Source organism: Oncorhynchus mykiss, chromosome 28 (genome assembly GCF_013265735.2).
Source record: "Oncorhynchus mykiss isolate Arlee chromosome 28, USDA_OmykA_1.1, whole genome shotgun sequence".
NCBI classification, from domain to species: Eukaryota; Metazoa; Chordata; class Actinopteri; order Salmoniformes; family Salmonidae; genus Oncorhynchus; species Oncorhynchus mykiss.
Genome location: NC_048592.1, coordinates 4,255,463 through 4,280,126, shown reverse-complemented (window position 1 = coordinate 4,280,126; position 24,664 = coordinate 4,255,463). Strand labels below are relative to the sequence as shown.

Below are 24,664 nucleotides of genomic sequence, written 5' to 3'. Positions count from 1 at the left end.
CAGGGCCACTGGGACTTCTATAAATTTATTTCTGTTCACATCATTATTCATTTAGGTTTGATCAATGTCTGGAGGACAAAAATCAAGACCATTGAAGGGCTGGGCTCTCCCATAAGCTTCACAATATTAACATGGAAACCTCAAATGGTTAAGAATGTGAAGATTGGTCTGGCCAACTTTTTTAAACGTGTAATTCAAACCTTGGTTACTACACACAATTAGACTTTTGGTTTTACCGTTCTCTCAGGAAGGGGTATAGAGGGGAAGAGACATTTCCAATGCAGAAACAATGTTCTTAATAATAATTCCTTTCAAAGCACCATTGCCTGGCCTTCAGCCATTTCCACACATCTCTTACAGCCTACATTGTGGGCATAAATGTGCCCTCAAGCAAAAATGTGAAAATGAGCATTTTAAGTGTTGTGTAAAGCCAATTCTCATAGGATTGGGGTCAAGGTGTCTGTTACATGAGTTGAACAGAGCGGTTAGATGATCTGTTGTCTCAAATCAAATCAGGACCAATGCTCTGTAATAGCCTATTTATTTGGTCTCAAAAGAAAAGTTGAAGGTAACGTTTGTATGTTGGAGTGTTCAGATCAGCATTTAAACATTTTTTTTTTTAAATCAATGCAAAATAACTCAATTTCCTTTTAGCAATTCTATTTGAGACTTTTCTTGATAACGTGTTGAATTATTTAAAACAATACCAGCAAAGAAAATAACCAACCCATAATAACCCCACAGTATGAAAGACTTGATAAGGCTGTCGTAGCTCGAGCAGTTTGCTCCACAACTGACCAAACCTAGCTTCTACATGTTTCAATAATTCATAAGAAACAGCAAAATGCACAACGGGGAAAAAGTCTAAATGTTTACATGCCATATTACAAAAACATATCTGCATAAAGAAAGAAAAGTGAAACTAATATATTGTCAAACCTGGTATATAAATAGTTAAACTTTACAAAATCTAATAAATGATTCATTTGGTAAAATAAATGGTTAATATTTACAACACATAGGTGTCATTGCAAAATGGTTTGTAAGTCTGGAAAATAAGAATCAGCATTGTGAAACACCAAAGAAAAAAGTGACTGTCACATAATTACACAGTGAATAAGAATTGTGGTATTCTTGAAAAACCTATCACCATTTAAAAACGGTTTCATAAAATACAACTAAAAAAAAAGTGTCCTTTGCCATTTCACCAACAGGTTTCTCAAATATGACTGCAGTGCCCCCCTCTGGCTGCAATGGGTACTGTAGGAGAGTTCAGGCGGACAAAACTTTTTAGATGCGAAAAAAGGGGGGTGCCAACACCGCTGCCATTAAAAAGTTGAGTAAAAACTAATAAAATAATAATAAAAACGACTAAAATATTCACCCAATCCAATGCCTTTATTGCCCACTAGGACTGTTGTGTAGGACCTAACCATTTTTTAAAGTTCTCTCGCTCCAGTGACTGTCTTCTCACTGGTTTATTGTTCTGCTTTGAACTTGGGGTAGGGGCGGTGTCTTTTCTCTCTGTGTGTAAAAACCTTCTACGGAACCCTTGTTGTCAGCAATTCAAAGTCAACCATACACACCACCGGCTAGACCAAAAAGCTAGCTTTGACTGCCATGTGGATATCAGTAAAAACTTGAGAAAAAATAAAGATTAGATGTGAGGTTTCAACTCTACAAGGTACTCTACTTTCATTAAATGTCCGGTGGCAGTCTGAGGTTCTCTCTCTCTGTAGTATTCCATTTCAGCATTAGTTAGCGCTTCTCGTTGGCATGGTAACAACAATGTTCAAACAGACCGGCTGTATGCAGATCAGCAGCATTACGAGTCTCCCTCTTCTTTTCTTTCCCTTCACTTCTATCCTCCTACCGGTCCCTTCCCCTCTCAGCCGGTCCCTTCCCCTCTCAGCCGGTCCCTTCCCCTCTCAGCCGGTCCCTTCCCCTCTCAGCCGGTCCCTTCCCCTCTCAGCCGGTCCCTTCCCCTCTCAGCCGGTCATGGCGTGGTGGTGCTCAGAGCAGGCTGGCCAGGCTGGTAGTGGGTCCGTTCTGTGCCTGAAACTGGCCCACTGGAGGTGGTCCATCCGTCCACTGCAACAACATTCAGTCCATCAGCTCACCGTCTCACATTAATTCCTCTAGCTGTGCATGTACATTACTAGTCAAAAGTTTTAGAACTACTCATTTAAGGGTTTTTATTTTTACTATGTTCTACATTGTACAATAATAATAATGAATACATCAAAACTATGAAGTAACACTTATGGAATCATGTAGTAACCCAAAAAAAGTGTTAAATCAAAATAGAGTTTATATTTGAGATTCTTCAAAGTAGCCACCCTTTGCCTTGACAGCTTTGCACACTCTTGGCATTCTCTCAACCAGTTTCATGAGGTAGTCACCTGGAATGCATTTCAATTAACAGGGGTGACTTGTTAAAACTTCTTATGGCTGGGGGGGCGGTATTGAGTAGCTTGGGTGAATAAGGTGCCCAGAGTAAACTGCCTGCTACTCAGGCCCAGAAGCTAAGATATGCATATTATTAGTAGATTTGGATAGAAAACACTCTGAAGTTTCTAAAACTGTTTGAATGGTGTCTGAGTATAACAGAACTCATATGGCAGGCAAAAACCTGAGACAAAATCCAACCAGGAAGTGGGAAATCTGAGGTTTGTAGTTCAACTCTTTGCCTATCCAAGATATTGGACCAAGTTTACACTTGCACTTCCTAAGGCTTCCACTAGATGTCAGTCATTAGAACCTTGTTTCAGGCTTCTACTGTGAAGGAGAGAATAAGAGCTGATTGAGTAAGAGGTGGGAAGGCCTTGAGCCAAGTCATGCGCGCGGCCGTGAGAGCGAGCTGCGTTCCATTTTGCATTTCTAAATACAAAGGAATTGTCCTGTTGGAACATTATTGAAGATTTACGTTTAAAACACCCTAAAGATTGATTCTATACATCATTTGACATGTTTCTACGAACTGTAACGGAACTTTTTGACTTTGTCTGGACCTAGTGCTCGCCCCTCATGAATTTGGATTTGTGAACTAAACGCAAACAAAAAGGAGGTATTTAGACATAAATGGACTTCATTGAACAAAACAAACATTTACTGTGGAACTGGGATTCCTGGGAGTGCATTCTGATGAAGAGCAAAGTCAATATTTATAATGCTATTTCTGACTTTGTTGACTCCACAACATGGCGGGTATCTGTATGGCTTGTTTTGATGCCTGAGCGCTGTACTCAGATTATTGCATGGTTTGCTTTTTCCGTAAAGTTTTTTTGCAATCTGACACAGCGGTTGCATTAAGAAGAAGTGTATCTAAAGTTCCATGCATAACACTTGTATCTTTTAGCAATGTTTATTATGAGTAATTCTGTAAATTGATGTGGCTCTCTGCAAAATCACCGGATGTTTTGGAAGCAAAACATTACTGAACATAACGTGCCAATATAAACTGAGATTTTTGGATATAAATATTAACTTTATCAAACAAAACATACATGTATTGTGTAACAAAGTCCTATGAGTGTCATCTGATGAAGATCAAAGGTTAGTGATTCATTTTCTCTCTTTCTGCTTTGTGACTCCTCTCTTTGGCTGGAAAAATGGCTGTGTTTTTCTGTGACTAGGTGCAGACCTAACAATCGCATGGTGTGCTTTCGTCGTAAAGCCTTTTTGAAATCGGACACTGTGGTGGGATTATCAACAAGTTTATCTTTAAAATGGTGTATAATACTTGTATGTTTGAGGAATTGTAATTATTAGATTTGTTTGAATTTGGCGCCCTGCAATTTCACTGGCTGTTAAGTCGATCCTGTTAACGGGATCTCAGCCATAAGAGGTTTTAAATGTTTATTTGTGGAATTTCATTCTTAATGCGTTTGAGCCAATCAGTTGTGTTGTGACAAGGTAAGGTTAGTATACAGAAGATAGCCCTATTTGGTAAAAGACCAAGTCCACATTATGGCAGCTCAAATAAGAAAAGAGAAACAGTCCATCATTACTTTAAGACATGAAGGGCAGTCAATACGGAACATTTCAAGAACATTGAAAGTACCTTCAAGTGCAGTCTCAAAAACCATCAAGCGCTATCTAACTGTCATCAAGGCAAAGGGTGGATGTTTGAAGAATCTCAAATATATTTTGATTTGTTTAACACACTGTGGTTAACACATATGGAATCATGTAGTATTTCATAGTTTTGATGTCTTCACTATTATTCTACAATGTAGAAAATAATCAAAATAAAGAAAAACCCTTGAATGAGTAGGTGTTGTAAAACTTTTGACCAGTAGTGTAGATGTTGGACATTTTGGGTGGATAAATATTCACCATGGTGCAGTACAAAAATATTGACGTATGATGACTAACTGATATTGACTGATGAGTTCTAATGAAGTTATGCTTTAGAAGGCTGTGCATGAATTATATACATATTGATAGCCTGATTGATGGATCCTTACACTGATGAGGTTGTGCTCAGGGAGACTGCAGGCAGCGATGTGGTCCTGCAGGAGCTGCTGGGAGAAGTTCTGGTGCATCTGAGCTGCCTCGTGGGCATCTATCGTGTTCCCACACGCCTTGTTTAGATCTACAGGGAGGAAAACAGTCCCAGTCAGTACCACACACACACACACACACACACACACACGTCATCTTACCCTTGAGCAGAGCTGAGGACCAGAGCTGGACTGACATGTCGGGGATCTTGCTGGCCAACTGCATAGCTGGAACAACCATGTTGTTGCTCTCCTGGAGGAAACACAGCACCAAATGCATGGTTCAGATTCAATCACACCTCCTAGCATTGCTCTTATGTGGTCTGGGAAACACTGCTAGAAAACCCTGGAGTGCCCTGTGATCTCACCCGGTGGTTCCCCAGCACATAGAAGATATGGCCCAATAGGACCAGAGAGCATGCGGTCAGACGATTCAGGTCTTCAGCATTGGACATCTTCAGAGTCTCCCTCAGGAACCGCCTAATGGGACACAGTCGTACGCACATTTGTTTAGGCTTCACAGTTGTGCTCTTAGGCTTTCTTCCCAACTGAGCAAGTATTCAAAGGTATTATTTGTATGTCATGTATTGGAAACATAAACAAATTGTTGCTACAATGTCTGGAGAGTCATAGGTGAACTTACTTGGCCTCATTGTATCGTCCCTGGAAGAAGGAGAGCAGTCCACGGATGTAGAAAGCTGCTGCTCGCAGACAATGAGAGCTGGAACAGGAGGGGTAGAGAGGTCCATTTAGACTCAAACATGGCAAGATTGCACTTGGAGCTGCCAAAATACATAAACACATTCTCTTACCTGACAGGGAAGTTGTGATCTGGGTTTATCCTCTCCAACAGGCTATAAAGCTGTTATAACAAAAAAGGGACATTAGACCCAAGTCAAGAAGTGCCATTCATCCCTACAACCATGCGATTCTGAATGCAGCTGATGCCCTCTGACCTCCTGGTGCCTGTTGCCTTCCCTAATGTAGACGCTGGCCAAGTTGGTCACGATGAACGCCCACAGCTCCTGATGCGTCGTCAGCTGGAAGAGTGAAACAAGTATTTCAGTAAACACACCAAGAAATATAAGAGGTTACTAAATGTTGCCAATAGGTATCTTAGACACACTCACGTCACTCACCCGCAGGGCAGCAGTGAACTGCGCCTCTGCGTTATCCATGCAGTTCACGGAGATGCAGTACAGACCCTGGAACAGACCACAAGCATGATAAGGGATGTGATTGGCACAACACAGAAAAACAGGACACAATGACTACCATTTATAACGTATAGATACAAGAAATCACATTAAAAGGCTTGAGAAATGACTGATACTCACTAGCAGGGTGTGTAGCTGGGATGCGTGGTTGGTGAACAACCTTGGGGACTGAGCGCACAGCTGACACACCTGAGAGATCTGAGAATAGGGGGAAGATGAAAAATCAAGCAGGTCACGTGCGCTTCAGTCTAGCGCTCTGTATACATGAATGAATGTTAGTTCCATACCTCCTGCAGTGCCGTGGCCTTGTGACCAGTGACGAGTCGACACATGATGATGTGCTCCAGTAGGATGACTTGGAACGTGGAGAGGATGGGGCTGGAGTCCAGCACTAGAAAACACAACAATACAATCAATAACAACAAACACATGAATACTACTACTGCTGCTGAATGAAAAAAAGCACTGGGAGCTGTTGAGAGACGGTATGGTTCAGAGGACCACAAAGATCCTATTAAATTACCTCTATAGGTGAGGATTCCCAGGACTTACTTTTGAGCTTTTCCAGCTGCATGAGAGCTTTGTCTGTGTATTTCTGGGCCTTCTCCAGGTAGCCTGCTTGCATGGAGTGCATGACTGTCACCTGTGGGAGAAAGTCCCCTTTAACATATGTAGTGACAACAATATGACCCATAGAGGTCAAACGTCATGTGCAGTGTCTGTATCCCACCAGGTAGACGAGGACACACATGTGCTCCTTGGGCAGCCAGTGGAACAGGTCGGCAGGGTTACTGGGTAGGATCTCATCGTCGTGGAGTGTAGAGATGGTCTGGATGCACTGCTGCAGCTGCTTCAGACACGGCTTCACACTCTTCACCTATCAGCCCAAATACAATGTATTCATCACATCTGTTATGTGCCTTTACAAGTGGGGCTACATATGAAATAATGCCTGAGCGTTGTATTATAACTTAATCTCTGTGTGCTTATTGCTCACAATTCCTGTCGTGTTGATTAAGTCCCATTTCAAACAGGTTTCAATAACAGGCCCTTATATTTTGTGACTAGTGACCACACTCAAATACAGAAAGCAGGCCTTTGCGATGATTACTCAGGCCATACCCTGTCTGTTAAGTGTATATAGCTACTGTACCTAGAGCGTGTGAATTCCTGATATAGATATACACACACACACAGTTGAAGTCGGAAGTTTACATACGCTTAGGTTGGAGTTAATTAAAACTCGTTTTTCAACCACAACACACATTTTTTGATAACAAACTATAGTTTTGGCAAGTCGGTTAGGACATCTACTTTGTGCATGACACAAGTAATTTTTCCAACAATTGTTTACAGACAGATTATTTCACTGTATCACAATTCCAGTGGGTCAGAAGATTACAGACTAAGTTGACTGTGCCTTTAAACAGCTTGGAAAATTTAAAAAAAATGTCATCATGGCTTTAGAAGCTTCTGATAGGCTAATTGACATCATTTGAGTCAATTGGAGGTGTACCTGTGGATGTATTTCAAGGCCTACCTTCAAACTCAGTGCCTCTTTGCTTGAAATCATGGGAAAATCAAAAATCAGCCAAGACCTAAACATTTTTTTGTAGACCTCCACAAGTCTGGTTCATCTTTGGGAGCAATTTCCAAAAGCCTGAAGGTACAACGTTCATCTGTACAAACAATAGTACGCAAGTATAAACACCATGGGACCACGCAGCTATCATACCGCTCAGGAAGGAGATGTGTTCTTTCTCTTAGAGATGAACATACTTCGGTGTGAAAAGTGCAAATCAATCCAAGAACAACAGCAAAGGACCTTGTGAAGATGCTGGTACAAAAGTATATATATCCACAGTTAAACGAGTCCTATATCGACATAACCTGAATGGCCGCTCAGTAAGGAAGAAGACACTGCTCCAAAACCGCCATAAAAAAGCAGACTACGGTTTGCAACTGCACATGGGGACAAAGATCGTACTTTTTTGGAGGAATATCCTCTGGTCTGATGAAACAAAAATAGAACTGTTTGACCATGATGTCCAACATTGTAGGAAAATGTGGGAGGCTTGCAACCTGAAGAACACCATCCCAACCATTTTTTTAATTTCACCTTTATTTAACCAGGTAGGCAAGTTGAGAACAAGTTCTCATTTACAATTGCGACCTGGCCAGGATAAAGCGAAGCAGTTCGACACATACAACACAGAGATACACATGGAGTAAAAACAAACACAGTCAATAATATAGTAGAACAATAAGTCTATATACGATGTGAGCAAGTGAGGTGAGATAAGTGAGGTAAAGGCAAAAAAAAGGCCATGGTGGCAAAGTAAATACAATATAGCAAGTAAAACACTGGAATGGTAGATTTGCAGTGGAAGAATGTGCAAAGTAGAGAGAAATAATGGGGTGCAAAGGAGCAAAATAAATAAATACAGTAGGGGGAGAGGTAGTTGTTTGGGCTAAATTATAGATGGGCTATGTACAGGTGCAGTAATCAGTGAGCTGCTCTGACAGCTGGTGCTAAAAGCTATTGAGGGAGATAAGCGTTTCCAGTTTGAGATTTTTGTAGTTCGTTCCAGTCATTGGCAGCAGAGAACTGGAAGGAGAGGTGGCCAAAGGAAGAATTGGTTTTGGGGGTGACCAGAGAGATATGCCTGCTGGAGTGCGTGCTACAGGTGGGTGCTGCTATGGTGACCAGCGAACTGAGATAAGGGGGGGACATTACCTAGCAGGGTCTTGTAGATGACATGGAGCCAGTGGGATTGGCGACAAGTATGAAGCGAGGGCCAGCCAACGAGAGCATACAGGTCGCAGTGGCAGGTAGTATATGGGCTTTGGTGACAAAACGGATGGCACTGTGATAGACTGCATCCAATTTATTGAGTAGGGTATTAGAGGCTATTTTGTAAATTACATCACCGAAGTCGAGGATTGGTAGGATGGTCAGTTATGCAAGGGTATGTTTGGCAGCATGAGTGAAGGATGCTTTGTTGCGAAATAGGGTGCCAATTCTAGATTTAACTTTGGATTGGATATGTTTGATGTGAGTCTGGAAGGAGTTTACAGTCCAGACACCTAGGTATTTGTAGTTGTCCACATATTCTAAGTCAGAGTCGTCCAGAGTAGTGAGGCCACGGAAGGAGAGTTGTATGCCATTGAAGCTCGCCTGGAGGGTTGTTTACACAGTGTCCAAAGAAGGGCCAGAAGTATACAGAATGGTGTCGTCTGTGTAGAGGTGGATCAGAGACTCACCAGCAACAAGAGCGACATCATTGATATATACAGAGAAGAGAGTTGATCCAAGAATTGAACCCTGTGGCACCCCCATAGAAACTGCCAGAGGCCCGGACAACAGACCCTCCGATTTGACACACTGAACTCTATCAGAGAAGTAGTTGGTGAACCAGGCGAGGCAATCATTTGAGAAACGAAGGCAATTATAAGTCTGTCGATGAGGATGTGGTGATTGACAGAGTCATAAGCCTTGGCCAGTATTGTTTCTTATCGATGGTGGTTATAAGATATCGTTTAGGACCTTGAGCGTGGCTGAGGTGCACCCATGACCAGCTCTGAAACCAGATTGCATAGCAGAGAAGGTATGGTGGAATTCGAAATGGTCGGTAATCTGTTTGTTGACTTGGCTTTCGAAGGCCTTAGAAAGGCAGGGTAGGATAGATATAGGTCTGTAGCAGTTTGGGTCAAGAGTATCCCCGCTTTCCAATCTTTGGGAATCTCAGACGACACGAAAGAGAGGTTGAACAAGCTAGTAATAGGGGTGGCAACAATTTCGGCAGATAATTTTAGAAAGAAAAGGTCCAGATTGTCTAGCCCGGCTGATTTGTAGGGGTCCAGATTTTGCAGCTCTTTCAGAACATCAGCTGACTGGATTTGGGAGAAGGAAAAATAGGGAAGGCTTGGGTGAGTTGCTGTGGGGGGGTGCAATGCTGTTGACTGGGGTAGGGGTAGCCAGGTGGAAAGCATGGCCAGCCATAGAAAAATGCTTATTGAAATTCTCAATTATAGTGAATTTATCAGTGGTGACAGTGTTTCCTATCTTCAGTGCAGTGGGCAGCTGGGAGGAGGTGTTCTTATTCTCCTTGGACTTTACAGTGTCCCAGAACCTTTTTGAGTTTGTGTTGCAGGAAGCAAATTTCTGCTTGAAAAAGCTAGCACTGGCTTTTCTAACTGCCTGTGTATATTGGTTTCTAGCTTCCCTGAAAAGTTGCATATCACGGGGGCAGTTCGATGCTAATGCAGAACGCCACAGGATGTTTTTGTGTTGGTTAAGGGCAGTCAGGTCAGGAGAGAACCAAGGGCTATATCTGTTCCTGGTTCTAAATTTCTTGAATGGGGCATGCTTATTTAAAGCACGGGGGTGGCAGCATCATGTTGTGGGGGTGCTTTTCTGCAGGAGGGACTGGTGCAGTTCACAAAATTTATGGCATCATGAGGAAATAAAATTATGTGGATATATTGAAGAAACAACTCAAGACATCAGTTAAAGATTGGTCACAAATGGGTCTTTCAAATGGACAATGACCACAAGCATACTTCCAAAGTTGTGGCAAAATGGCTTAAGGACAACAAAGTCAAGGTATTGGAGTGGCCATCACAAAGCCCTGACCTCGATCCTATACAAAATGTATGTGCAGAACTGAAAAGGCATGCATGAGCAAGGAGGACTACAAACCTGACTCAGTCACACCAGCTCTGTCAGGAGGAATGGGCCAAAATTCACCAAACTTATTGTGGGAAGCTTGTGGAAGGCTACCGAAACATTTGACCCAAGATAAACAATTTAAAGGCAATGCTACCAAATACACTGAATTAGTAAGTAAACTTCTGACCCACTGGGAATGTGATGAAATACAAGCTGAAATAAATCATTCTCTTTAAAATTATTCTGACATTTCACCATTCTGAAAATAGTGGTGATCCTAACTGACCTATGACAGCAAATTTTTACCAGGATTAAATGTCAGGAATTGTGAAAAACTGAGTGTAAATGTATTTGGCTAAGGTGTATGTAAACTTCTGACTTCAACTGTGTGTGTGATATAGAGTCTATCCTGTATGTGTAAATGCTCTTGGCGAATAGAAGGCGATACTGATTCTGTACCTGTCCAGCGTCCAGGTAGTGTGTGACCTGCAGAACCAGGAAGAACACCCTGAGGGACTCCTTCTGGATGGGGTTTCCCTGCCAGTTCTCCACGATGGTCCCACACAGAGTCAACAGGGGGTGCACCTCCCCCAGCTTCCTCTCCATCAGCAGCAGCTTTAGACAAACACACAGGGTGACATTTCACTTTCCTTAAAAAAAAGGAACATTGTGTTATTTAACACTGTTAATCTTAGGAATTAGTGGATAGGGGTGGACTATCCCTTTAATTAAACAGCACAAAATAACATTTGTTTTGTTTATTAGGTGGGCATCGAGACTTTCATTAAAACAGTTCAGGAAGCAATGGTCCAAGTGCCTCCAGCAGAATTTAATATTGAATTTACGTTAGAAAAATGATCATTACTTAATTTGAATTCATCATCATGAAAGAATCTTGAGATGATCAGTATGTTTTTCAACTTACCATTCCTTTGCTCAAAAGAAAGAGGGCTCTGTGCGGGAGGATAGAAAACAAGGTTCAGTAACATCGTATAACCAGACTACTAGTCATCAGAGCAGTAAAACACCTTGACAATGTACGGGCGTGACGAAAACTGCTCAAAATGGTTCAACTTATGTTGTACCATGATACACTACCTGGTGTACTCGGAGCCCACTACCCGGGCATACTCTGCCCCGACCCCCAGGAGGTCACAGGCTGACACTAGATCCTTCTCCAGCGTGTGCAGTTGCTGAGGGGAAGAAAAACAGGACCATTGAGCAAAGTAACTAATGATCAATATATAAAAGTACAGTTCCTTCAGAAAGTATTCACACCCCTTTACATGTTCCACATTTAGTTGTGTTACAGCATGAACTTAAAATGGGTTCCATTTACATTGTTATGGCAAGCCTAAACATGTTCAGTCACATGGACTCACTGTGTACAATGTTTAACATGATTTTTTTTGAATGACTACCTCATCTCTGTACCCCGCACATGCAATTATCTGTAAGGTCCCTCAGTCGAGCAGTGAATTTCAAAAAGATTCAACCAAAGACCAGGAGGTTCCCAATGCCGTGCAAAGAAAGGAACCTATTGGTAGAAATATTAAGACATTGAATATCCCTTTGAGCATGGTGAAGTTATTCATTACACTTTGGATGGTGTGTCAATACACCCAGTCACTATAAAAATACAGGCGTCCTTCCTAACGCAGTTGCCGGAGAGGAAAGAAACCGCTCAGGGACTTCACTATGAGTGATTTTGGTGATTTTAACGGTTGTGATAGGAGAAAACTGAGGATGGATCAACAACATTGTAGTTACTCCACAATACTAAGCTAAATGACAGAAGAAAAAAATCCAAAACATGCATCCTGTTTGCAATAAGGCACTAGAGTATACTGAAAGAAAAACTGTTTTACAGCAGCTCTGCAGCTCATGCAGTCAGCATGCCAATTGCACACGCTCTCAAAACTTCAGACATCTGTAGCATTGTGTTGTGTGATTAAACTGTACATTTTAGAGCGGCCTTTTATTGTCCCCAGCACAAGGTACACCTGAGTAATGATCATGCTGTTTAATCAGCTTCTTGATGTGCCACACCTGTCAGGTGGATGGATGCACTCTATGTAAAACCTTAAAATTGTATGAGGCCGAGCACAAGATGTAGTGGAGCTCTACTCTATCAATAGCTTCATCCCACCACTGCTGTGTAAATTCAACAACCATTTCCCGTACCCAAGCAGATTTAGTTGTTGGTGGTGTGTTTGTCCAATTACATAATACACAGATACATCTGAGAAATGACTGCTCTCTGTCGAGGTAATAGAGGCAATAAGCCATCCCAGGGTTGGCAAGGGGGTGGAGCAGGGAAGCCAGAAAATTGGGAGGAGACACAATGCCTAATTTGATGGTAACGGAAAAAGTGAGATGGAGGCAAAGAGTATTTAGAGGCCAGGTTGGGAAAACTAGAACAATGTCATTTACATTTAAAAGCCTTGGAAGGACTTAATGCTCTCTCACTGGAAAAGGAAAGCTATTATCTATTAGGGAAGCAGAGAATAAGTGACTCTTATCAATAAGGCCCATAGTAGATGCAGAGGAGAATTTTAAAATGCTGTCAAAACTGGTACCAAATCTTAAATGTGGAAAGCACTACAGGATTGCCAGTATAGCCAGAAGGGGATGCTGGGAGAGAAGAGCAGAGTAAAGCAGGAAGAGAAGCAGAAATACCAGAATGTGCCTCTAGGTGGCAGCAAGGGGTATCTGGAACTTGTAACCAGAATGGCAATTATGTTGGCTGCCTGGTAATAGTGTAAAAAGTTGGGCAGTGCCAGCCCTCCACTAACCTTGCATCTCTGAAGTAAAGATCTAACTCTGGGTACCTTTCCTCCCCAGATAAATGTGGTAACAGTCTGATTGACTTTTAAAAAACAAAAACATTTTTTAATTCTTAATAAAAAAAAAATAAAAAATGGGGTAGATTGAAATCGATAAAGGAATTTTGGTAAACTGTTCATTTTTACAGCATCAACCCTTCCTATAAGTGACAGTGGTAAGCTACCACAGCTCTGAAAATCAGATTTCATTTGCGTAAGCAGGGGAGCAAAGTTTGCAGGGAATGAAATGAACAAGTTATGAATGAAATGAAATGAATGAAATGAACAAGTTACATTCACTCCAAGGTATTTGAGAAAAGAGAGCTTAAACTGAAAAGGCAAGTCTGTCTGCTGGAGCACTGCAGGAATGATCCAGATTTTTTTTAACAGCAGCAAATAATCCTTTATAAAAGGCTGTTTTTTCCTGTGATAAGAGTCCTGGTAAGACTACTTACTCCCAGACCCCTCTAGCACCTTTACATCCACATTGAGGCTTAGGTGCCTAAATGAAGAACAGGAAGTAGGGTCTTTCCCTTTAAGGGATGTTAGGGTAGGTGGCAGTGAGCCACTTTAAAGTGATTCATTATACATAGACAAAATTAAAGGGGCTAACTTGGTATAGAATTTCTTAAAGAAGTTGGAAACCCATCAGCCCTGGAGCCTTACTGCTCTGCATCAACTTGATAGATGAACCTCAAGGCTGAGAGGAGAATCAAGGGCATCTCCAGTTAAGACAGAAATGTAGTCATATTGGCAGAATCTGATGGAAATGTAGACATATACAGGCCAGGGAGGAATAAACATTTGAAGGTGTCATTGATCCCAGTAGTATCAGAAATCAAGCTATGAAAGGAATCTTTAATTTGGGGAATCGGACGGGTAGAAGCGCAGCCTTTTAAATTGGTGTGCGAGCAGACGACTTGCCCTGTCGCCATGTTCATACTAGGTACCACGTGAACGCAATAGTAACCGTTCTGCATCTGTAGTGGACAAGAGATTGAATTCAGATTGTAAGTTCAACCATTGCTTTTACAGCTCTGGAGAAGGCGTCAAGGCATTTTAGTGGTCTAAGTGAAGGATGGCTCTAGAGTTCTTCTAGTTTAGCTTCCTGAGTTTTGTTTAAATGAGAAAAATAAGGCCTTAAGTGATTCCCATAAAAGAGAATGAGAGGTTGAGCTTGTATGATTTGAAAAAATAAAATGATCAATAGAAGTAGAGATAACTTTACAGAAGTCTACAATCAGACAGGAGAAGATAATTAAATCTCCAGAGAGGAGTACGGGTTTGTCCTGATAGGACTGTGTCGAGGGCTAAAGGTCCATGGTCAGAAATTACAATGGGTAAATAATCAGAAGCGGTGACATTTGGAAGTAACTTACGATCAATAAAGTAATACTCAATACGAGAAAAATAATGGTGTCTGAAATAACAGTAGAGAAATGTATGATTTTACTAACCAAAAGTGCAACCCCTCCGGCTATGGAGTTGGAGTTAGAGTCTGAGTGGAAAACCTGACTGAACCTGGAGTTTTGTAGCCTTGACTGATCTTTAATGAGTAAATGGGTCGTGTAAAAAAAAATACTACCTTTGCTGTTAGCTTTTTCCAACTGGGAGAAGACCCTTGACAATATTATGCATCTTCTTAGTATTCCAAGATAAAAAAAACTTTATAGGATTAGGCCTACCTATTTCCAATATTACTATTATTAGCCATCTAAAATATTGAAAGGAAAAATGTGTGAACAGACCAAGCATTTGCAAAAATAAGAGAAAACTGACAAAACATTTTACACGACCAAAGGTCACTCCCCTTCCCTTCCTATCCAAACCCAATGTCTCCTTTCCCCAGCGAATGGAGACAGCAGGTTGACATTTGTGCAGCGTCGGTGCATACATTTGTGTCTTAAGGATGGCCACTTGCTAAACCGGAAGCATTGTGCACAAAATTTGAGAGCAATAAGCTTATTTTTTTCAGCTCATGAAACCAACACTTTACATGTTGCGTTTGTTTGGTATAAAACTGTAGAGACAAAAAAATGTTGCAAAGAAATTAACTTCATGTCCTGAATACAAAGCGTTATGTTTGGGGCAAATCCAATAGGACATCACTGACTACCACTTCAGATTTTCAAGCATGGTGGTGGCTGCATTATGTTATGGGTATGCTTGTCATCGGCAAGGACAAGCGAGTGTTCTGGGATAAAAACAAACAGAATAGCGCTAAGCACAGGCAAAATCCTAGAGGAAAATCTGGTTCAGTCGGCTTTCCAGCAGACACTGGGAGACAAATTCACCTTTCAGCAGGTCAATAACCTAAAACACAAGGAGTTGCTTACTAAGACGACATTGAATGTTCCTGAGTGACCTAGTTAAATCTACTTGAAAATCTATGGGAAGACTTGAAAATGGCTGTCAAGCTAAGATCAAAACACAACTTGACAGAGCTTGAAGGATTTTTGCAAATATTATACAATCCAGGTGTCCAAAGCTCTTAAAGACTTACCCAGAAAGACTCACATCTGTAATAGCTGCCAAAGGTGGTTCTAACGTGAGACCTGCATTTCATTTTCTATAAATTAGCAAGCATTTAAAAACTTTTTGTATTTTTTTTACTTTGTCATTATGGGGTGTTGTGTGTAGATGTGTGATAATGTTTTTTGTTTTATTCCATTTTGAATTCAGGCTGTAACAACAAAATGTGGAATAAGTCAAGGGGTGTGAATACTTTCTGAAGGAACTAAATAGAGGTTATTTCAAAACGTACAGGTTTAGTTGTTAGATTGACGTACCGCCAGTTGGAAGAGTAATCTGCAGTGCCAGTAGGGAGTCTGTTGGGAGATCTGAATGGCCTTCCGCAGCAAGGGCTTTGCAGAGTCAACCAGATTCTAAAAACAGACCAGAGAAAATCACTTTTACTACAATACCAAAACCTACAATCAAAAGTGTTTTCTAAACTACCATATGCTACTTTATCTTAGTTTCAGAGTTCACTTACATGCAAAAGCAGCTCAATGAGGGAAAAGACAATGCAAGGATTACTGATCAAGCTTATTTTGTGATGACATAACAGCCAAAAAGTAAAATGAATGAGTATGACATTTTGACATGAGTATGACATCGTCTTGAAAAAAGGTTGAATGACTACAGAAAGGATGAACAAATAAAATCGCAAAGACAAACATGTGAACAGAACTTTTTAAATGCAGGAAATGGCCTAGTGCAAGGTGAAGGAAGGCAACAGGGTGCCAAGGATAACACTTCCCTTACCTGTTGGCAATAGAGCTCTGACAGAAGACTTGCAGCCTCAAATTTGACATCTTCAAACTGAGGGATCTGGTATTATTTGTAAAGGAAAAAAAATGTTTCTCTGCAATCTGCACAACAACACTACAATCAATGAAGATTAAAAAATAAATAATTGAAAGCAAGGTCAACACTTCTCCAGTTAGATCAGAGGTTAGCAAACCTCTCTTTAAATATGTATTGGCGGACTGCAACCGAGAGGTGCATACACCGCAACCTACTATATTGGAGTATGAGACCAGATTACATTTCTACTTAGCCATGTGTTTTCACCTACTCTTCTGGAGTATGAGGCCAGATTACATTTCTATGTAGCCCTGTGTTTCCACCTACTCTTCTGGAGTGTGAATTCATTCAACTTTGTGGGGAAAAGGGCCAGGGAAAAGTGGAGACAAATAGCCTTGGAGGAGGGGACACTATCGTTTAACACACCTTGTAACTCTTCTGCAGTAAAATCTACACCCGAGTATTCTTCTCTGCAGTTGTCACCACATCTATCTTCTGAGATTCACGTTCAATTTCTGCGCTACAGTTGACAACCACAGCTTTGAAAGGGAAGAAACCAACCTTTCTGAAGCACATTATTCCCATCACTCTCTATTGGTGTCTGCCTACTCAAAGGGGGGCCTCTTGGGTTCAGGGCAAGGGATCCTATCTTCCTCTCTTCACTAACTCAACATACGACAACTTCTGTAATACTCTGATCCTGGCAACCTCAACCTGCCCCTCTCTCACAGGACCCTTCTGATCTCCAGCACCATGGGTACCCCTACAGTTACACACACACACCTTTTTCCACCGATACCACACATTCCTTTGTCTCATGCCCGGACTGCACACTTCTCACATCAGTGTCTTCCGTTTCACACTCTCCACGGAGCCTGGGACGCACTAAACGGCCGGTATCAGACACCGGGAATCTTCCATTTCAGTTGATCCTCCTTAACACTTCACCAGGTATCACTCCTTTCAACGCTCCGCACTCCCAGAGAGCAAAGCAGGTCACGGTTGTCCCCAGGTGCGTGGTGACGAGCGCCCGTTCCCTCTGGACAGAATAAAACTTTAAGTTCCTTTCACTGACTCGGTCACCAAACTCTTTTCCAACCTGACACCACATATGTTATCAGCCAGAAGGCAAGGATCTCTCCAACAATCTCACTCCCACTGGGCAGGAACCATTCATTTTCTTTCACAGACACATCAACCTCCAACCCTTGCAGCTCCTCTCCTCCATTTTATTTTTTAAAACTTTATCCTCGCTCTCTTCAACTCCATGTCACTCATCAGTTTCACTTTCTGAGCTACTAAAAGTATGGTTTCCATTTTTGTACACCCATCTACTCTTTCCCCAATGTTTTTCCTTGTTCCCTTGACCCTGTCCCCATCTTCCTCTTGTCAATGCCACCTTCTGAACTGCTGTAGCATGATTTCCCATGTATGTACTTCTCTCTCTCAACCTCCTCTCTTGTATCAGGTTTTCCCCCTTGTACTTGACCCCTATCAACCTCCCTTCCCCATCCTCCATATTCAAAACCCCGGGCCTCGAACCACCAAAAAGTCCCTTGCTTCTCAGCCTTGTCTTTTCAAGAACTCAGTGCGGAAGTGGTGGCAGCATTTTACGCAACATGAGCCACGAAAGTACAGCGTGACATCATTTCCCCATCCCTAGCAAACACAGTTGATTAAACTATCTGCATTCTAAACTGAAAATCATGATTAGTTGATTATTGAAGTCAGCTGGGTTAGCTGGGGAAAAGTGTGACATAAGTCAGGCCCCCCAGGACTGGAGTTACACATCCCTGAGATAGTATTTATACAACGATGCTTATTGACTCAGTGGCTCACAACAACAACAACAACCATATAAACAGTCTATCCCCTCCTCGGGGAACGCCAGATGTTTCACTATGTTGTCGTAGGCCTGAACTAGCTCACCTGATTCACCTAGTCAAGGGTTTGATGATTCATTAACAAGTTGAATTAGCTGTTCTACATATCAAATAAATGGAACGACCGGGGCGTCCCCCGAGGAGACGTTTGAGAACTACTGCGTTAGAGGCATACTCACACACACAACCATTCTAATGCAAAAGGATACTTGTTGTGATATGAACCACTGTGGAAGAAAACAGAGTGCGAAAGTTAGTTTCAATCATCCGTTTTGTACATGGAATGTTGATGTCCTAACAATTAATGTAATATTCTTACTGATGAAATCAACAACGTTGGTTCACTTTTCTGATCTGCAACACACAGACCGCTTTGCCATAACTGCGGCCTTTACTTTCCCCTCCACAATATCCAGGAAGTTTCCTAGGGAATGCTCACCGCTTTCTCCAAGTGGCTCCGGGCGAGTTCCGTGTTCTTGGTGTGGTGGTAGAGTACCGAGCCCAGTTGGAGATGAGTTCGGGCTTCGACCCTCTGCGGCGGCTTAAACTGGAACACCGCCTGCAGACAGTGGACGCAGAGACGGATCTTGGGGGGACTTGAGGTGCGAAAATGTTCCGCAAAGCCGAGCAGAGCCAGATACCAAGATTCCGGGGCTTCTCCGCTTGTCGCCATTTTGCTAACAAAAGCAACAGTCGCTATCACACGACTGCCGCTGTTCAGCGATAGTTTGCTCCAGGGCGCTGATCTAAGATCGGTTATGCTCTCTGACTTGTGAATGTAGTGGTTAAATTGGGTAAATTGTCATTGACAAAGATGATGGATATACTAAAAAGATGACATGTCTCTCCGCCCTAATAGTGGGGTCGTTATCCACAAAGCGGGCTGTCCAGTTTAGGCTTTGACTTTGGATTGGTGGATACATCTCATTATTGTAACACCTTTTAAATATTCGGTACGGGTTGACGTCAGCCGCATTTATTCAATGGACAGAGACGCTGTGCGACTAGTCATGAATATGCATTACCATCGAGACAACTCCGATTGTGTTTTTTTCTGTTTCCTGGGAGTCACGTGTCCTACAGCAGTACACTCGTAACAAAATAAATTTATATTCGATCAAATAAAACTCATGTAGCAAATAAGCCGTTTCTTTTTTTGTTGAAACTCGTCATACAAAACGTATTGCTTGATGGGCGAAACACCACCTGCTGGAGGGAGAGATTATCCGCGGAGTTGGGCCTATATGTGCACAGGGTTACCAGGTGTTGATGGGGCCAAATGAAACATATACACTGTTATACACTGTTATGCAAATCACCGGCGGAGACGGCTGGGCGATTGCCAATCATATCGAGTGGTTCCCATGACGAATGTGACGCTATGCGACCCAAGGCTGGAGACTTTCTTCAGCAAAGGTGGCTGACAACAATACTAGGATGGAAGCAAATGTGATTATAACGTCATAACGAATCATGTTGAGAGGAATATGTTAGTTAATGTAGAGACAAACGATTATGCATATTTTCTTGTCAAAGTTCATTTACGAAAATTGCGATTTAGCAAGCTAGCTGACTAACTAACAGGCTAGCTTTATGGGTGTTGTGACATGAGTATGAAATTGAAATTGTAATTATGGTCGTTAAATGTTTTAGGGACTCCTGAAACAACGAGCAAACCAGGCTGTCGTCTTGTGAAACAGTGGATATAAATAATCTAGCTAAGGCATTTACTGCAAATGACATGTACCATTTTGCAAGCTTGCCCTTGCTGATATTTGTCATGCAATGCAGATATAAGTAACATAGCTAGCTAAACCAATTTCCTGCTTATTGTGCAGTGGAGGATAAAATTGCCTGTATGTCTACGGATATGTAGCCGATCTGTGTATGGACTCTAAGACGTTTGGTATTGTAATGAAACAGCAGGGAGCAGGTCTCGAACCCTCGACCTTCTAGCCCGAAGTCCACCGCAAAAGCACGTTCGAGCGGCAGAGTTGATATCCGCGCTTATAAACCCAGGGTCGTTACAGTATACATGTTAGTTCAGAACCTAGCTATGAATCTCAGCTGTCAGAGCCAGTTGTATCAAACTCAAAACAGTTTGAATGACATTAATGAAGCCTATGTATTGCGTAGAATAAAACTTTGTGCCAAGGATGCCAGTCGTATATACATGTAGTTATTACCATGCATTTTTAGACATGTATTTATTTACTTCAATAGGTTCTCCCAGCCATGTGCACGATTGCAAACTGGGCAGCAAAGTTTGTTTGTCACCAGAGCATTTTAGAGCCTATTACTATGTAACTATTTACCCATTTAATAAGCAGACTTTGATACAAACTCGCTATACTGAATTCTTGACGCACAACCGATAAGGCTGCCATATGCTGCCAGCACGCCCACAAGCGAGTCACAATGGGCAGCCACTCCGTAGTTTTCTGCAGAGCTCTCTCATTGACTCACATTGGGTTCCCAGGTGTCCGTAGTTACAAAACGTCCTAAAATGACCAGTGGCGCCCCTCTGTGGCCGATCGATAGGGGGTGTCGAGGGGTTGCCCAGCGGCCAGGGACAATATCAGATTAGGGATAATACATACATGATATATGTATGCATGAACTTCATCTCTATATAGGACACTGGTCCAGAAGAGCTTATATGGTGTGCAGGCTTTTGCTCCAGCCCATCACTAACACACTTGCTAAACTATAAAGGAAGACCTTGCACTGTTTGTTGTGAACATTGATTAGAATCTGCATAAATAATATTAACTTTTTTATATAACTATGTGTGCCCGCTTTCGTAAATTACAATATTTGTTGCATGTTTAGTTACTTGCAAAATTCATAGAAGACTCAAAGAAATTCCCACCAAAAAGCCCCTCAAACGGACCATCCAAGCAATGACAATGTAGTAAAGCATGCGTCACCTCCCACTGACTTCATTTCCCACAATCCCACTGCATTCGTCCTTGCTACGAAAAGTGTCAGTCACAGCAAATACAAACAACATGGAAGGTGCAACTTACTAAAGTCATAGTTTGGGCCATGAAACAGACGTCACAGACAGTGCCTCCAGGATCTAAAGATGTTAATGACACGAAAGTGATTCACTTTCAAGAGTTTTGTTTGCAAAACGTGGACAGATTGAACATCGACGTGAAAGATACAGTTGAAGTCGGAAGTTTACATACATCTTAGCCAAATACATTTGAACTCAGTTTTTCACAATTCCTGACATTTAATCCTAGTAAAAATCCCCTGTTTTAAGTCAGTTAGGATCACCACTTTATTTTAAGAATGTGAAATGTCAGAATAATAGTAGAGAGAATGATTTACTTCAGCTTTTATTTATTTCATCACATTCCCAGTGGGTCAGAAGTTTACATACACTCAATTAGTATTTGGTAGCGTTGCCTTTAAATTGTTTAACTTGGGTCAAACGTTTCAGGTAGCCTTCCGGAAGCTTGCCACAATAAGTTGGGTGAATTTTGGCCCATTCCTTCTGACAGAGCTGGTGTAACTGAGTCAGGTTTGATTTTCCCATGATGTCAAGCAAAGAGGCACTGAGTTTGAATGTTGGTCTTGAAATACATCCACAGGTACACCTCCAATTGACAAAAAATGATGTCAAGTAGCCTATCAGAAGCTTCTAAAGCCATGACATCATTTTCTGGAATTTTCCAAGCTGTTTAAAGGCACAGTCAACTTAGTGTATGTACATTTCTGACCCACTGGAATTGTGATACAGTGAATTGTAAGTGAAATAATCTGTCTCTGTAAACAATTGTTGGACAAATTACTTGTGTCATGCACAAAGTAGTGTCCTAACCGACTTGCCAAAACTATAGTTTGTTAACAAGAAATGTGTGGAGTGGTTTAAAAACAAGTGACTCCAACCTAAGTGTGTGTAAACTTCCGACTTCAACTGTAGCTAACCCTGCTATTTTGGGGTGCAGAATCAGTTCTATCGCCATCACTAACCTCAAATAACCTTAGACCCTGGGGTGGAGGCAGGCTGTCAACTGAATATTTTATTCGGTGGGATCCACAGATGGTGCGGGGATATCGACAAGGGAAGAGATCAACGCTTGTGCAAAAGTTTATTTGATTATCAACCAGCTAGCTAGCTAGTAGCCCAAAGGCTGGCAGATGATGATATTGACAAGGTAAGAGATCAACGCTTGTGTAAAAGTGTATTTGATTATCAACCAGCTAGCTAGCTAGCTAGTAGCCCAAAGGCTGGCAGATGATGATATTGAGCCGTTTCATCTTACCATCCAAGGCACGTGTCAAAATTATTTCATCGGAGTGCTGAATGTCTGCAGGTTCACTCCTCCCCTGTACTTGATTGGTAAATCAAGGTAACTAATTAGTAAATAACTCCCCTCACCTTGTTGTTTAAGCTTTAATTGAAAGGAAAAAACAAAAACCTGTAGGCACTATTGCTGTGTTCAAAACAACTGGGATCTCAGAAAAATACAAGGTCAAATGATGACGTCAGTGATCTTCAGGTCAGAGATCTAGAAAGAAGAAATTTGTGGAGTTGGATGACCATTCAAATCAATTTTTTTCCCCCAGTTGGAGCTTGTTTTGTCCAAGTTCCCAGTTGATTGGAACGCTGCATATGCCCTCCATGGAATGAGTTTGACCCCTGATCCAAAGGAAATGTATGAAGCCTGTACAGGTATCCCACAGCGCTGTGACACAATATTTTCTGAAACCATAAAGCTCAATACTCAATACTGTCAAATCTGCTTTGATAGTTATTTTTGTAGCAGGTATTTTTGTAACAAATGAAAGTTAAATCAGGGTCCATATCATTTGGTTCAAAATAAAACATAATATCAGAGTCTCTCAGATTAACATTAATAGTCGTTTCTTTTCAAATAAAATCTTCTGACATAAGAACAGTCCCAAAATATATGATCAAGAGTTTCTGGGTCACAACCACAAAATACACATTTGTTATTAATAGCTATTTTAAATCTGTATATAATAAAGTCTTTACAGGGTAGATTCTATGAATGAGTTATGATACTTCTTTCACCTTATTAGATATATGATATTTACCAGACAACAACGAGACATTGTTCCAGTTCACTTGTCCTAGGGCTGAATTCCAGTACATTTTAGCAGAGGGAATAGTAACACATTGACATAGTTTCCTTATATACATGTTATTACATTTATAGTTTAAAATGTAAATTCCTTCTAATTGTATTGAGGCTACAAAATCCTCAACAGTTGCACTTGGAGTATTGTTATATTCTCCTAAAAGAAGAACAGCACCTTTAGGGACAGCTCTAACAGCACCTTTAGGGACAGCTCTAACAGCACCTTTAGGGACAGCTCTAACAACACCTTCAGGGACAGCTCTAACACCTTTCAGGACAGCTCTAATAACAATTTGATAATCCTCAGGAGTGAATGTAACATCGTGTGTTGGCATAAATTCTGGATACTCATATAGTTGTCCATCATTATTCAATAATTGTTTAACCCAAATAATGTTGTTGTCAAACCAGTTCTGGAAAAATAAAGGCTTGTTTTTGTATTTTATGTCTTTATTATTCCAGATTGTATACTTTGATATGGGTAAAATCCATATTAAGCTTGCAAACTTTCATAAACAAGTTCACAACTTCTAACTTGGAACATCATGTACAAACACACATTTTCTCCTTGTTGTTAATGTAGCTAGCTAGCCCAGTAGACGGAGTCTAGTTTATTCGAAATGTAAAAGTAAAATAAATACAAACCAAATCAAGCAGATTTTATACAGTAAAATAGGTTGCTAGCTAGTTAGCAGAGCACACTGTTGACTCACCATTGCCAGCTGTGTCTTTTTCCCCCTAAACAACGTTAGCCGAAACCACACCCCGTTTCTCCTAGGGGCGTATTCCAGCCGCATAAATATGCATCTTTGGTCAACAGCATGAGAGATTAACTCTCCCGAACCCACCCCTGAAGAACCTAGCAAATAGCTTCCTTTTTTCCTCAACTTTTTCACTCCGGACGCTTTATCTGGACACGATTCGTCAGGACCTCCAACAGCCGAAGCTAAGTAGTAACATTAACATGATGCCTTCTAATTGCAGTCGCTGTACTCGCCTTACGGCGAGGATAGCTGTGCTACAAGCCCAGCTTCAGACGCAATCGCTAGGCAAGGGTAATTTCAGTGTAGGAAAGGATGAAACCGCGTTAGTGCCACCAGTAAGTACAGATAGTAGTATAAATCCCCTGGCACAGT

At 41.5% G+C, this 24,664-nt stretch overlaps 1 protein-coding gene across 10 annotated transcripts; it reads right to left on the bottom strand.

The window, feature by feature from the left end:
• LOC110508370 (MAU2 chromatid cohesion factor homolog) lies at positions 1-19,420 on the bottom strand. Of its 10 annotated transcripts, none has more exons than XM_021588848.2 (20): positions 18,851-19,420; positions 18,621-18,638; positions 16,487-16,552; positions 16,215-16,226; positions 16,009-16,104; positions 11,493-11,587; positions 11,320-11,347; positions 10,854-11,009; positions 6,453-6,599; positions 6,275-6,365; positions 6,010-6,113; positions 5,843-5,920; positions 5,645-5,710; positions 5,462-5,545; positions 5,318-5,367; positions 5,149-5,226; positions 4,874-4,985; positions 4,668-4,758; positions 4,470-4,597; positions 1-2,091 (listed from the first exon to the last, which is right to left on the bottom strand). In XM_021588848.2, exons 1-20 carry the CDS (start codon positions 19,082-19,084, stop codon positions 2,014-2,016), a joined length of 1,812 nt encoding a protein of 603 aa, XP_021444523.1. In that variant the 5' UTR covers positions 19,085-19,420; the 3' UTR covers positions 1-2,013. The 10 variants fall into 10 exon arrangements, with proteins under 10 accessions (XP_021444523.1, XP_021444522.1, XP_021444527.1 ...); XM_021588847.2 differs by having other exon boundaries at positions 5,636-5,710; positions 18,851-19,414; XM_021588852.2 differs by having other exon boundaries at positions 5,636-5,710; positions 15,984-16,104; positions 18,851-19,158.
• Positions 19,421-24,664: the final 5,244 nt, after the last annotated feature.

Coding starts and splice junctions, on each gene's coding strand:
- LOC110508370 (XM_021588847.2), bottom strand. CDS start 19,084: ATGGCGACAAGCGGAGAAGCCCCGGAATCTTGGTATCTGGCTCTGCTC. Junction 11,348..11,492: donor GTGGGCTCCGAGTACACCAG/GTAGTGTATCAT, acceptor CCTCCCGCACAG/AGCCCTCTTTCTTTTGAGCA. Junction 4,986..5,148: donor GGACGATACAATGAGGCCAA/GTAAGTTCACCT, acceptor GTGTCCCATTAG/GCGGTTCCTGAGGGAGACTC.